This window comes from Dermacentor albipictus, chromosome 9 (genome assembly GCF_038994185.2).
Source record: "Dermacentor albipictus isolate Rhodes 1998 colony chromosome 9, USDA_Dalb.pri_finalv2, whole genome shotgun sequence".
Classification (NCBI taxonomy): Eukaryota; Metazoa; Arthropoda; class Arachnida; order Ixodida; family Ixodidae; genus Dermacentor; species Dermacentor albipictus.
This window is the reverse complement of record NC_091829.1, coordinates 105,555,357-105,571,098: the sequence shown is the minus strand read 5'-3', so window position 1 is coordinate 105,571,098 and position 15,742 is coordinate 105,555,357. Positions and strand designations below refer to the sequence as shown.

Here is a 15,742-nt window from a genome sequence, read left to right as displayed (position 1 = left end):
TTCGCTTCTTTTAGTTTTTTTGGTATTCTACAAACTCTAGTCACAAACTCGGCCATGTAGCAATTTTATTCACACTACCAGCAATGCAGTTGCTGAAATCTAATAGTGACGTACAAGCACATTGCAGGATGATGGACGTATTTACTGTTCCATAAATCAGAGGGCCATGTATGCAGTCCAACCTCACTATAATGAAACGAGGCGTAACGGAATGACGAATGTAACGATGTTAACGCTATTTCTTTTCGAACTCTCCAAGAGAACCATGTATTTAAGACCTTTTTAACGAAGTACGAATCTAGTGCCAACGGTTATATTGAAATGAATTCGCTCCGAAGCCAAGAATACCTGACCCTTGCGTGCCGAGTATATCGGCTTTCGCGGAGTTTGACGCCCATTCTGTGTAGGAATTCAAAACTGCCGTGTCCTTACCTAGCCACTTCGCTCTGATGAGAAACGCCAGTGTATTCGGCACGAGTGATTCGCTACCCCTATTGCAAAACCCAGTGCCGCTGGGACCCAGTGCGCCGTATTATGGGCCCAATGCCACGCGCTGGATGCTGGGGCGCTGCGAAGGCGCGGCGTGCTGGGAGGCACTGGCTGCTCGTGCGGAAAGCAGTTCTAGCGCGTTAAATATGCGGTGCCTGGACACGGTATATATTTTTGTGAATACAGAAAGCAAAAAAAAGCATTTTAGTGCAATAAATGAAAGAAATAACTCAAAAATAAAACTGCTGCGACCAGGATTCGACTGACCCACCCACAGATCCCAAGCCCGGCACTTTACCGCTACGCCACGCCAGCTTTTTTTTTTTTCTCTTTACTACCGGCTTGGCAAGTACATACAAATCTTGTCAAATAAAAACAAATGTTAAAACGTCTAGCCGTAAGTAATACTGACGTGTCATGTTAAAATGGCTCCATCGCAGCCAAACTGTCCAACACCGAAAGCAAATTTGGTGGATCACTTAGCAGTTTCAACGCTTCGCGTGTATAATTAACACTTTCAATAAAATAATACATTGCTCACCTCGCATGAACGTCAGCATTTCGCACAGCCATACGAGTTCGCCACATGCTTTGCATAGACAATAGCATCAACATGTCTACCGGCACACCGTCAGGTTCAGCACATGGCAAAAACCTTATTCCGAACGCAGTGATAGGAAGCTCCTTTTTTAAAGTTCTTTGCAGGATGTCCCAAAGAAAGCGGGTATCGTGGCAGTCAAGAAAAATATGTTCGACAGTTTCTTCCTTGTTACATATAAGACAGTTGTCTGACCATGGGACAAACAAGACCTTGCTTCTTGGCCATGGCTTAACAGGCGGTGTGCCGGTATGCAGTTTGAAAAAGAATGATATTGCGTTAGCTCGTACAGGCATATTATTGACTCGTTTGAAAACATCTCGTTCAGGCCCTAAGTAATACATAGAACGATACACTGGTGTAGGTACAAACACTTCGACAAGATCCTTATCGTGACACTGCAACCAAGTAGTCTTTCGAAAAACGAGCGTTTAGGAGACGTATCGCCATAGAAACTTCACGCAGATAGCCCTTTAGTTCCATCGGTTTGATTGCGTGTGACGATACAACAAAATCGGGCAAAACGTCGCGCAATCTCACTTGGATTACCGTTCGCAGAAACCCATCACTTTGGTCGCGAAAGAAAACAAATCTCGACACAAGTTGCTTGAAAAAGAAATGCCTTAAACCAAGTCCCCCATTGCGCAATGTGTGAAACAAATTACTTCTGCTTGTGCGTTCCCGCACAGAACCGCAAATAAACTCTGCAAACACTCTGTGTATTTTTTGAATTGAAGATCGGCTCATGCATAGCACCTGCAGAACGTAGAACACTTTAGCTACTAAAAAGATATTACATACTTTGGTCCTAGCAAACATCGAAAAGTTGTGGCCTCCCCATTTATTAGTTTGATCTTTCATTCTGTCTCTCTCGCTCGTCCAGTATTCGATTGGCTCACGGTAGGCACTGAGCGGAACCCCAAGATAAGTGCCGGGTAATACACTCCACTGCATTTTGCAAAAGACTTCTGGTGAATCTGGTCAATTCCCGTGCAAAAAGCCTAAACATTTTGACCAACTTATGGCACTACCGGAAGCATAGCAAAAAGCTTGGGCTTCTCTCACAGCTTCTGTAATGCTCTGTTTATCGCGACAGAACACTGCTATGTCATCGGCATAGCTAAAACATTTATTTCTCTACCAAGGAATGTGTACCCGCGAATATTATGGCTATGTAGTAACTTTAAACAGAGGGGTTCTAAATAAAGTGCAAAGAGCAAGGCCGAGGTCGGAAAGCCTTGCTTTATGCTAGACATTACCGCAATCCGCCTGCTCAGCTTGTTGTTAATTACTAAGCTTGTGGTACAACCATCATACATCATTTTCACCTCGTCCAAAATGACTGATCCGACATTAACATAATCAAGAAGCATAAACAGTATTTGGTGTGACACCCTGTCAAAAGCTTTGGCCAAGTCTAGTTGTAGCATGGCTACATGATCTTCCATCGCATCGCAACATTCAAGTATGCTTCGCGCTATATGTACATTTGTGAATATAGTCCTGCCTTTTATACCGCATGTCTTATGTGTACCTACTAGGGATTTCACTACACTCTGAAGGCGATGAGCGAGCACCTTCATAAATACTTTATAATCAATATTTGCTAAGCTTATTGGCCGGTAGGCCTCTACGGATTGAAATTTTATGTGGTCTGTTGATTTAGGTATCAGTACTACATGTGTCTGTCGGAAAGAAGGAGGCGTCCATTTTTGTTCGTAACACTTGGTTATGACGCGGTGCAGAGCCTCAGCCATGTCAATATTGAAAATTTTATATATCGCTGCCCCAAGTCCGTCCGGTCCAGGCGATTTCCTTGCACTAAGACCATCTACTGCCTTTTCAATTTCTGCAACAGAAATCGGCCTCTCAAGGCCATCCTTAAGTTCGCCATCAATTTTCGGCATCAGAGGTAAATATTCACTCATAAACGCAGAGATATCGCTTGTCCTCTTGCTTAGCAGCGTGCTGTAGTAGTCAACGAAAGCGCGTTCTATCAGTTCCCTGTCATTTGTAAGCTGACCTTGATAAACGATTTAATTTACTTCCTTGGTCAAAGCGTACCTCTTCTATTCACTTAAAGCTCGCTTGGTGGGCGTTTCACCTAGCCATACACGTTCAACACGTGCTCTTAAAACCGCGCCACGATATCTCTCTTCATCAATCACTTCAAGTTTCGCTTTAACTTCTTTGATATCATGTGCAAATATACCAGCTGCACCGCTTTCCATGTTCAATAGGTATGCTAACGTGCATTGCAGTTGCTTTTCTTCTTACTTTTGTTTCTGCTGCAACAGGCATGCTCTCTGTAAAGCAATTGCTTTCGCTTCGGTTTTGAACATCTCCCAAGCTTCTACAACATTTTCTGCATCCTCAAGCGGAACAGCGTCTAATTTATCTTTTATTCTTTTAAGAAATACTTCATCTTGCAAAAGGTTGTCGTTAAGTTTCCATAGGTGCCAATCAAATTTCTGTTCTTTCTTTTTCATACCTATTGTAACCATTACCAAACAATGATCACTGAAACTGATACATTCTACACCATATTTTCAGAAAGTAGCGCAACTAAGTGAACAGGAACATAGATGCGGTCTAACCTTGAGTGGCTGTCTCCTTTAAAATGCGTATATTACACATGACTGTAAGAACCAAAAACACTTCCAACATCCTCAAGATCAACATCACACAAAATTTCATGAAGTGCGGCACTTTTATGTTGGCTAGGTTGCTTTTTCGATCGATCTATCGGCCGGCACGCACAATTGAAGTCGCCAAACATTAGAACATGTCTCTCACACCGCAAGAATGACCCCAGATAACAAAAAAAATGTTCACGTTCGCGAGCACTATTAGGGGCGTATACACAAACTGCCCGCCACAACAATCCAGAAAAAGAAAAATCACAAATAAGCAAACGCCCCCCCCCCCTCACATGAAGTAACTTGTTGCTCGGTTATCCCAATGCTATTTCTAATAAAGAAAAGGCAGCCCCCAGAAGTACAACTCGCGTGGCAAACGCTTACATTGTACTTATTTGTGAAAATAACAACTAATCGAGCCATTTTTACTTCAGATTGAATTTTTGTTTCTTGGACAGTCATCAAATCAATGTCTTTTTCCAGCAACATGCGACTTATCTGACACTGTCTTCACCTGTGCGACAACCCTCTGACGTTTAATGTCGCCAAACGAAGCGGACAGGTGAGGTGAATAGTGTCTGCCATTGTTTTAGTTTTATTTACGGTACGCCCCTACACAATTTTTCTTAGGAAACATACGGACTCTGTTATGCAGTGAACCTTATCGAACATGGCCCTCCATTTCGAGCCGACGACTGCCAACCCACGTAGTCGCATGCCCATTCCCGATCAAAGATCGTGTTTTGGAAGTTCTTTACGGGACACTACCTCCGCTAAGGCGAAGGTGGCCCGTGTGGCAGCCGTCTGTCTGGCGGCACGTTGGGTTTGACCTTCAACGTCGACGTTCGTCCTGTCTGTGTTTTCTGTGCCGGTCTTTCGGTACCCGCGCCGTCGGTACCTCGGCTGTGGTCCTCAACATCGTCGCGCAACCGCTTTCCGGCACCCTTAGCGTCGGAAGTCATGTCCATGCTCTCGGGAATGCTGACTGTCTCGTCAACCGCGGTGGTTTGGGTTGCTTGGATAGTTGAAGACGCACTCTTCGCTTCAACACCACTTTCCTTGACTTGAACCTTGACGGGTGGAGGCGCAGAATCCGGCACGTTGCCCTTATCAGTCCCCTCCGAGTTCACCTTTTCGGGCTTCGTTTCCAGAGTTGCAGACTGAGCATCCGCTCCTTCAGCTGCTTCCTTAGCGGCCTCCTCGGCATCCTTTTGATCCATAAGGAGCTCCGATGTGTCTTCGCTCTTGCCTGGACCAGCAACGTTGGCGTACGTTCTCACGCCCTGGGTCTCGTCGTGGCCGAAGCGATGACACAGCCCACAGCGTGGAACCCGGCACTGTCGCCTAATGTGTCCGGTGCCACGGCACCGGAGGCAGAGGGGTGCTCTGCCCGGGACAATGACGAGAGCCAGGTCTTCCGTGACCCGAAGCTGGTGTGGTAGGTCGTCCGCTGTCATTCCGGGCTTCAGTTTCAGGACCACAGACCGTGTCGTGGTTCCTTTGTCATTGCAGCCTTGTACTTTCCACTTCTCCATCGTCACTTCGGTCACTCTTCCGAACGGTGCCAACGCTATTGGAACGTCTTCATCAGGAACACCGTGCAGCAGCCAAAAGAGCTTGACCCTTACACCCTGATTGCACGGGTCAATGACCACGCATCGATGTTCTTTAACAAGAAAAGATTCAGCGTCAAGTATCTTCTTCTTCTTTGCGGCCTCGTTCGAAAAAGTTACGGCCCACACATGATTCATCTGATAAGCCCCGAGGGCCACCACTTCCGGCAGCAGCATCACTCTTGAAAGCGCGTCTCTGAAGTGCTCAACACGGCAAGGCCGTGCTTTAACTTCGCCGTGGATAAAAATAGTGGTCAAAGCACTAGCACCTGAAGGAAGTTGTGGTAGAACCATCTGGTAGTCCGGAGAAGGCTTTTCCGTTGACCGGGAACCACGGCCAAGGGCCGCTGTAACCGCTCCTGGGGAGCAAGACATTCCGCGACCGTTCACTGCCGTGGCCGGAAGTGGAAAAAGCTACGCCATGCCAGCAGACAGAAATATGCGGATAATTTGCCATGTCAAAAGCGAGAAACAGTTTTAGTTTCGCAGAGCTGCGTCTCGTACAGGCATGGTTGATGCGCTATCGCCCAGCAACTAAAACTCACCCCTGTACCAGAAAGAAAAAAGTTGCTGTCCGTATTCAGCAGTATGCTTGGAAGTGCCACAACATCGATTTTCACTTGCGATTGCTATTTTAACTTCGAAAAAAAGTCCTAAATCAGCCGCCGACCCGGGACGGTGTGTGGGCTGTTACTGCCGATTTCGATAGCCATTTCTTGTTCTTCACGCAAAGGATATGCAACGTTTCCTTAGTTCAGTGATGCCTCTCAGTCAACATGCCTGTCTAGTCCCACATCTTTGTCAGAGAAGCGCAGGCTAGTGCTGGGAGCCTTCAGCGATACCACATATACCTGTGTTTATGACGCGTCACCTCGGCGGTCATCGCTTCTTGTGCTGGCACTGTAGACATGAAAAAAATTGTTTATTTAAGAGCACCGGTGCGAAAGCTGAAATATAGAGTGATTTATCCTTGTTAGGCTTCTTGACTCCCGAGCCTAGACGCGCCGATAGCGGGAGGACGCACTCGGCGGATACGCTAGGCCTACGCTTCGGTGGGGATCGATCTCCGCGCGGGTAGTTGGCGAAAGCTAAAATTTGTGTATTTGAGCCTCAGAACTTTTTTGTACAATATGGAACGTGGAAGCGCACGAATCAACTCAGCTTTGTTATCGGTGAGATAATATCAGTCAGCGACAGGCTTCAAACTCGGGGTCCGTTCGCACGCGTCTGAACGACTTCTGCATTTCATGTTCACTCCACTACACTGCGACAACGGCAACAACTACCAGTCATTTGTTACGTGCGAACTACTAAAAAACGCCGTGTCCTCTGCGTTTACCTGGTTTCGTTCAAGAATTTAGCCATCCACCCAGTCAAAAGGGAAAATGAAGAAAACGAAAGTGATCTTCAGTTTCAAATGTCCATGAATGAACAGGGCAGCTCACGCACCTTTATTCAAAACTGCGACACGACATAGGGTTTTATGACCCCAAGATATAGCGTTGTTTAGGACAAGAGACTAGTACCAAGCGATGAAATTGTATAAAGCATTTAATATTCAACAGCGCTCGTCCTTGCGTGTTGGAACCAGTGCGGCACAGACAAAAGCATCACGGTTTCCGGTGTGAGCCAGCGAACTGCAGCGAGAACCAGCGCCTGTACAGCACAAACCAGTGCGCCCCAGTGTCATGTCAGTGGAAAGAGCGTCTCTTCCAGTGTGACCCAGCTCTTATCCAACGTTCTCACTGGTGCCCAGTGAGTCCCAGCGAGTGCCAGCGTACCCTGTGCGACCCAGCGCCAAAAAACGCGCTGGTTTCACAATGGAAGACGCTGGCTTTTGCAATAGGGACAGCATGCAAGCCGAGAAGATCGGCTGCTCTCTCTTACTGCGGCGCGCCACCTCAGGCTGGTGCTGCTAGGCGTGGCCTCCGAGATCGCAACGGCACCGCTGTAATCTCAGAGGTCACTAGTCGGCTGATCAAAGTCGGCGTAGCGAGGTCGGCGTGCCATGTTTTGGACCACATGTAGCTTGAACGCGACGGACTTTGTTTACATGACAGCGCGCATACGGTTTCCGCCAGTTTTAGGAGGCTATAGCCGAGCATACTGGAAAATGGAAAGAAAAAGCCAACACACTGCACCCGAAACTACCTATTGTAAAGGCAGTCGTGTCAGCTGTAGAAAAGAGTGTTGTCAACGCCGAACATTTTCTTGCGCCTATTGAAATTACATCGCGTACACAGCTGTGCATCCTTTACACGAACCGAAGAGCCTTGTTCAATTATGCAAATATTGCAGTAAAGGGCAATAACCGATATAGCTAAGTAATCGATATAACGAAGAAATGGGCAATCGACCTTCCACTTCGTCATAAGCCGATTCTAATGTACAGGACTCGTTCGGCTAAACCTCTGGCTCGTTCCTGCTAAAAAATTCCGGAAACTTAGCTTGTCGTAGTGCGTTTAGTTTATTACCACGCTTTTCTGGCATTACGTACAAGCTTCATCTACAATCATTCCGGAGTGGGTGTCCACTGCAACAGCGGCGCTCACAACATATGGATTTCACTGCAGCGGCACGGCGGCATAAACTGTCCCGGCTGCGCTGAACATGGTGCTTTGGTTTTACTGTGAACGTAAGTTGTAATGCTAGCAAACGTGGTACTAGAAATAATACATATTTGCACTCGTACGTGCAGTCGCATGATGGATTTCAATAAATCTATTTGTAGTTCTAAAGAGTCCATATCTGTTTATCTTGATTTTAGATTTATTTTGATTTGTACTTATCTTTGTCTCGATAGTTTGTGAAGATAAAAAAATTGACTCTGGTGATTTATATGCTGAAACTTCAAACAGGTCCAAATTAACTACGCAGAGGAGGACCCGAAAATGTTTTTGACCACTTCAGGCTCCTTAACGTGCACCTAAATTTAGGTCCAGGGTCGGTTCTTTTTAAAATCATGAAAATTACAGGACCTGATAAGTTACTGAGAGGGCAAGTTCACCTGAAACTGCCGATCCCTTGTTTCTCGGCAGTCGACCTTCTGTGATAGGAAACGCTTATTTCGTCATGATAATTAGTGCATGCATGAAGGGAAGGACAAAAAAGCAGTAATAGTTTCAACCTAGATTACAATGGGCATCCCTGCTTGTACGTGTTTCTTTTACACCACTAATCTCCGTACCTTGTTCAGATTATCGGTGGTGATGATAGCCTTGTCGCCTGGCTGTAGTTCCTCAAATCTATGAACGTCTTGCTTGACGTTCGCTTCTTCAGTTGCAGCTATTGCAGGTTCGTCTCTCCAATAGCTGGGCTTCGAGCGCGAGGTACAAGACAAACACACATTTCCCAAGCGTTAAAATAGAGGAAAATATTTGTACACTTGCTCATATACAGGTTATCTAACATAAGTTGAGCCTCTTATTTAAAAATGAAAGGCACCTGTACGCGAGTTGAATCGTATGCATAATGTTGGCACTGGCCTAGAGTTACTCAGACTATATTTTATTTTCCCCTTAACTAAGGGATTAATTATGTTTAATTTAACAACTTTTTAAGTGTTGGCTACAAACCTCAAGCGTGATACGCCAAGTTGTAGAGCAGCTTGAAAAACCTATTAATATATTGTTGCCGACAAGATATATCTAACGTGGTTCTTTTTTTCGCGTTCCAAAGAAAGCCCGCGAAATATGAATAAAAATACCATATGACGGGGCGCTTGCGCGTTAATATTGTGCTGCTCTCAAGGGTGCGATGGATGAACAAGGTCAGCTGCAGTGAGATTGGCGCGCGACAGGGCTTTATGCCTAGTGCAGGTATCTAGGCATGCGGCTTTTATCGCATCGCGGCGCAAATGCGTGCTGCTAGCCGAGCGTTGCCGAAGTGATCAAGCGTCCAAAGGCCAGAATACATAGAGTGAACTTTAACGACGAAGTTCGGGCGACAGAAAATATGCCGCGGCGTGACGCCGTATGCTCGTCGGGCTGCGCTACATGGAGCGAAGACACGGCGGCCGCCGCCGGCGAGTCGCTGCGTTGTTATCAGTGTGGCTAGAAGAGGCAAATGCGCTGTAGTGAAACACATGACACAAAAACTCCGCGGCTCTGTTCTGTGGCTCACCGCAGAAAGCGGCCGCGCCGCTTTGGATGCCGCCGGATTCCAGCCGCGCCGCTTTGGATGTCATGAATACAAAAAGGGGGAGACCGACGTGAACGACAGAGCGGGATCGGGATACTCGGACAAGCGGGGAAGCCTAGTCGGAAGTCGCGGCGGATAGTGAGACCCGATTGGCTCGCTTTGGGGCGCCGCTCGTTTGCCGCTTCCGATATCGTCGACGCCCGAGGAACTTTTCTGCGCCAGCTAGATTGGCAGTGAACGACGTTTTCTCCGCCGCCGCGCGTCGCGCGTACGCCGCCGCGCGTCGGACGCCGACTATTCGTCGCGTATTTGCGCCATATATTCTGGCCTTAAGACCACGAAAAAGGAAACAAGCGAAAGACGGTGGCAGCATCTGGATTCTGCTTGACAGAAGGAAAGCGCGAAGCGCGTGGGTACGATGCAAGGTGATGACGGCTGCTACAGTTTTGCCTCTGTACGCAAATGACCTGGTAGTTTTGAATTTGAACGATGATGCTACAACATAGAGCCTTAGGGCTCGAATAACAACGGGTAACTCGCAGATGGACAAAACTAACTAGTGGTAAAAAAAAAACCTTGGCTATATTCAAGGGAGATTACGCATGCCTTCTTAAGACGATGGCTCTTCTCGCACTGGCGCCGTCTGCTCTCCTTCTCACACTTACCGCCTACCAGACATTCTTCTTTGATCTCGCACCCCACACGTTCCCATCGCTTCGTGGTCGCGTATCGGCTGGCGGCGTCTGGATTCACTCTTGTGCACCGTCACCGGCGCTTCAGTCCCTGAGAGTGGGCGCCCGCAGGCTATTCCAGTTTACCAGGTGTAGATCAGACCATATGTACGTCGTTTTAACCAATCCCAGCGAACTGCAATATGTCCAATGATCCTGAGGCACCCGTATCCCTGTATGTTTTTCACAGTTACGCTATTTGGCTGTGACCAACGTTAAGAAGCAAATATGCCTTACTCAAATGAAGAAAGAGTGGATACCGTTTTGGCTCTAGGTGAGTCAAGTGGACACAGAATGCGCGCAGTTGAGCTATTTCAACGCTGCCGTCCAGGTACGCGTCCGAGCTCAATGACATTTGTGCGTGCATATGAAACACTCAAACTGACTGGGACTTTGCGAAGAAACGAGATAAATCTTCAGTCCTGGGCGAGGACGTGGAGGCAGATATTATACAAAAGTTTTCTTAAGACCCACATGAAAGTCTTCGTAATGTGGGTGCTGAAGCTGGAGTGTAAAAATCTTCAGCGTCGACTGCTTAAGGAGAAGAAATTTCATATGTACCACGTGCAGCTGCACCAGATACCCCGCGATTTCCAAAATAGAAAGGGATTTGCAAAACGGAATATAATCAAGAGGGATATTGCGGACCGATGAAGCCCCCTTCTCACGTAATATCCGATTGAATATCCACAACGCTCCCTCGTGGAGCGGCGAAAATTTTCACTGGTCTTTGAAGACATAGCACGAATAACAGCGGTCGGTTAATGTGTGGTGTGGAATTTGCGGTGACACTATCATTGGCCCGATATTTTTTGATAACGCGCTTACAAGCGAAAGATACGTGACCGACATCCTTGATGGGGCGCTTGAAGATTTTCTTTGCGAATCTTCATCAGCTACGATCAAGGTTATTTGGTACCAGCATGATAGTGCTCCTGCGCGCGGCAGCAGCAAAGCTTCCAAATGGCTGCATGTATTCCCGCAGTAGTGGATTAGACGGCATGGGCGCACTGCTTGGCTAGCATGGTCACCAGATTTACCTACCCTCGATTTCTTTCTCTGGGGCTACATCGAGGATAAAACATACCAGACACCAACCACAACATCACAGAACGTAAACGAAAAAAATAAGACAAGTCAGCAACTTCATCCCTCATACCATGATCAAGAACGCCTCGGAAAATATGCTTATGAGATGCCAAATGTGCACTGCAGCACATGGTGACGTCTTGGAACTCGCATTACTTTGAGAGGGTGCTTTTCGGATTGAAGGTTGCTGGAAAATAATTCGGACCCTAACGCCGCCTCGCCACTTAACCCAATTACACTGCGTCAGCAGGCGGCCAACTCTTGCCCTTTGCAAGTATAAAAAATAAAGTTATGTTCTTAATATTATTTGGGGTTTTACGTGTCAAAACCCCTTTCTGATTATGAGGCACGCCGTAGTGGAGGACGCCGGAAATTTTGACCACCTGGGGTTCTTTAACGTGCACCTAAATCTAAGCACACAGGTGTTTTCGCCCCCATCGAAATGCGGCCGCTGTGGCCGGGATTCGATCCCGCAACCTCGTCCTCAGCAGCCCAACACCATAGCCACTGAGCAACCACGGCGGGTAAAAAGTTGTGTTCTTGTTTCTTTCATCTCCTTAGACGCTTGATCGCTTCGGCAATGCTCGGCCAGCAGCACGCATTTGAACCGCCATGTGGTAAGAGCCGCACGCCCAGCGAGACTGTCCCATGACAGGGCGTTATGTCTGGCGTAGGCATCACCAGATATAACGCCCTGTCCTGGGCCAGTCTCGCTACAGCCGAGCTTGGTCATCCATCGCACTTTTGAGAGCAGCACAACAACGGTGCACAAGTGCCCCGTCACGTGGTATTTTCTCATATTTCGTGGGCTTGCTTTGAAACGCGGAAAAAAGGACCCCGTGAGGTATATCGCGTTGGAAATAATTTATTCACAGGTTTCTCAAGGTGCTCTAAAACCTTGCGTATCACATTTGGGGTCTACAGCCAATAAATTAAAGTTGATAATTTAAGCAAAACTAAATTGTTACATGAGGGGAAAACAAAAATAGCTGTCGTAACTCTAGGCCAGCGCAAACATTACACATTTGGTTCGACTCACGTCTGGATTTGACTGTGACTCAAGCTTCGTCAGACAACCTGAACATCAGTAAAAAGCAATAAAAGTGAAAGATAGAATATCGTGCCCAACACTGTACATCTAGTGTTATTATGCAAACCTACATGTACATTTTTTCGATGACTCTATCTTTTAAATATACTATAGAGTACTGCATTGATTTCTTACATGTGTACTTCCCTTTACTTTGCTGCTTTGTACTGTGTGCTTCTTCCCTTCATAGCCATGCTAAAGGGATCCATTACGCACAAATAAATAAACTGATTCCTAATTATTTTATTTCAATGGGTGCAATGGTGTTGGAATCCGATTAGACTGGGCGTTGTTTAGGTGGGCATTCAGAAATAGGCTGCACTAGGCACTCTGAAAACAATACCTGGCCCCTAAAGTGCTTGTTAGTATTATTTAACGAAAGATTTTTCATGTCAAGCAGACTACAGGATTTTGGTAACGCCAGCACCGCTGCATTAGTTGAGCGTTCGCGAGAACGTGCTCGAAGCTCTTCAGGCAAATCGAAAATGCAGATACTAGGGACGTATTCAAACCCGATGGAGATCCGCAGACTTCCGGTGTTACCTCGCCGCACTCCTGCAAAATCTAGTGCTCCGTGCTGAATAAAAGTACTTAAGGCATGTGTAAATATATACCAAGGAAAAGATTAGCAGCGATTGGTAATAAAAGTGTGATGTCAATGTAAAGTCATTGGAAGGTAATGAAATATTAAACCCAACAGCATTCGTTCCTATGACTGTTCCTGGCATTGGAAGAAACCCAAAGGTGAGAACTGCGTGTCATGTCCCTCTAATTATGACAGAGTTGGGGAATATTTTTGCACAGTTAAATTCAGAATGCGATGCAAAATCTTAAGGGCATTGAAGCTGTAATCTTGCCTCAAAATTACTAAGTAGGTTCTAAAGTAAAAGGAACATTTCAGTGAGTTCGCTATTTCGGCATGGTTACAGTATCGCACTGTCATTCAAACGGAAAGACATGAAGAGATACGTGCCTAATGACGAACGCCATTAATTCGAAGCGCCATAGTTATTAAAACTGACACTGAGTTCTCTGGCGTCATCTGTGAGAGAACGCCGTCGTACGGTAATACGTACCAGAAGGCAGAATATCGGGCTTCGTGGATTGTTGGTGCTACAGGGAAGAACATTCGATAGGTAGAATGCCAAGAACATCATAACAACGTCGCAGATAAGCATTCCTCCCCAAAGTTCCCCAATTGTGACATTGTCTTTGTGAAGCACTCTCCTGGTCACGAGTGACCATGATGCGCCTCCTGCAACGTCCAAGGGTTTGAGAGAAAATTGAGCGCTTTCTCCGAACTATGCACCTGCATGGGTAATATTTATGTTTTTAGCATTCATTCTATATATGATGTGTTTTTCAGAAAAAAAAGAATATTGCTTTCTTTAGATCAATCATGGGCTCTATGATACACAGTGTTTTTAGGTTACAGAAATTCCTAGCCAAATGACTGTAAGAGCAGAAAACGGGGCGTTATCGTAAGAAAGTGTGCTTGTTAAGCTCCCGCATTCGACATTACTTAGACTAAGCTTTGAGATTCGACGATGAATTGATCAAATCAGCGGTGATTTCCAATATATAAAAATGCGGGCGTAATAACGTACAACCGCCTCAAATATTGCCATTAAAACTGTTACTCCCAAATTTCTGAGAAACCTAAAAAAAATTTTTATTGAGTCTTCTGAAAATCACGGTATGACTGGTGAAATATGCAAGTTTCGTTTTGCAAATCCTCTGCAAACATGCCCCGTTCTCTATGCTCATATCTTTCTTGTCTGTTGAAATGCGTCCGTTGTGCATAAAAACAATTTTATGCCAAACATAAGCCTTTCTGGAACAACTGTGGTCACAAATTGTATTAGTGCGGAAGAAATAGTGAACAACCTTGAATAATAAATTCTAGAACCAAATACGGATTCAACAGGAAGGACTATATTATCCGCATAAAAAGATTTGAGAAACTCCAGATAATATACTAAACACAATGACAGGAAGCTCTAGCTCGGGAGCCCTTGTATAGATTTACAAAAACAAAGAAATATTTTTTTGGCGACCTTGAGGGGGAAGGTCTGCATTGAATGATATTATGATATTTTAACTACCCTCTATCGCTAAAGTATGATATAGCGGAGTGGAGATGTAGATGTGAACACTCAAATAAATAATAAACAACGTTAAAATACAGTACTAAGCGTAGAAACATCAAGGCAAATGAAAATGAAAATACAACCACGATCAAGCCAGTGCTCTGAGATTAGGGGAAGGTTTAAAACCGTCGATGCACCGTCTGAAAAGGTCTGCGCAGAATGAAATAAAGGCAATACAAACCTTCGTAGTCTCGGGCGATGCAGATAATCCTCATTACAGAGTATAAAGCTGTGTGGGGCAAGACACACGTGGCGAGTTTCGACTGCCTTGATTTTAGGAAATAGTTGGGCAACGGTGCTGACGATGTTGAGATGAAGGCAGGAGCAATAAGTGCTAGCGCCATGGCCAGGACTATTGCAATTTGCCCTGTAAACATTATTACAAGTAAATAGTGCGTTAATATTAGCAAGGAGTGGGTGGCCTAACACTGAACATGCGTGGGTCTCTCCTCGAATCACAATAGCTCCAAGACGAACTCGAGCTATGGCGAAAAGCAACGTGCGCACCATCGCGAGCTAGAGTTCAGATACCACGACAACATAAACAAAGCTAATGTGTCTTCTGCCACAGTGTGGTAAAACAGAGTTTATTCAATATATTGCTTTGGGCATGCGCAGTTGGCTGCACCGTTTCAGTTTCGCATACTTGGTTAACACTTGCTTTACACATACTACAAATAGAGCTACCTGCACGATGTATTATCTGCTGGAGTATATAGAGACGGGTACAAGTGAGTCCAATGGGAGCCCCCTAATCTTGACCATTCGAAAAACATATGGGGCATTCGATGCATCCGATACATGAATTGATTCTCAGGCAGACGCAATCAGCACTATTAGCCCCGAGAAAGAGGAATGGCGCCCTCTGGCGAGTGACGTCACGGCCAGGATGCCGCTCGCTCCGGCTCGCTCGGCTGCCGCGCGCGCTCGTTCCCTTCGTGTATGCTTGGGGTATAGGTGGCTCTAGCCGTACGTATTGAAGAATAAGTCGGCTTCTTTCAGCTGCAATACCTTAACCACAGTTTCTTCTTCAAAAGCGTGTGAGTCGAGAAACTTTGCGACTTGGATATCGCAAGCTAAGTAGCGTTAAAGGGGTCTACAAGGTTTTGCAATGCATATATGCGCCGTGTTTATTGGTAAATTTTGACTAAAAAGAGAATATCTGCAAATTCAACGCGCGAAGTTGTGTATGATGCTTCGCTA

The 15,742-nt window shown here is 45.9% G+C and overlaps 1 protein-coding gene across 3 annotated transcripts in view; it reads right to left on the bottom strand.

The window, feature by feature from the left end:
* Positions 1–15,742, bottom strand: part of LOC135907193 (phospholipid-transporting ATPase ABCA3-like) — a 327,820-nt gene that overhangs the window by 207,401 nt on the left and 104,677 nt on the right. For all 3 annotated transcript variants that reach the window (XM_070525205.1, XM_065438877.2, XM_070525204.1), the window contains exons 7-9: positions 14,721–14,906; positions 13,466–13,644; positions 8,527–8,655 (exon numbers count right to left, since the gene is read on the bottom strand). In XM_070525205.1, coding sequence (XP_070381306.1) covers positions 8,527–8,655; positions 13,466–13,644; positions 14,721–14,906 — 494 coding nt within the window. The remainder of the gene's footprint in view (positions 1–8,526; positions 8,656–13,465; positions 13,645–14,720; positions 14,907–15,742) is intronic.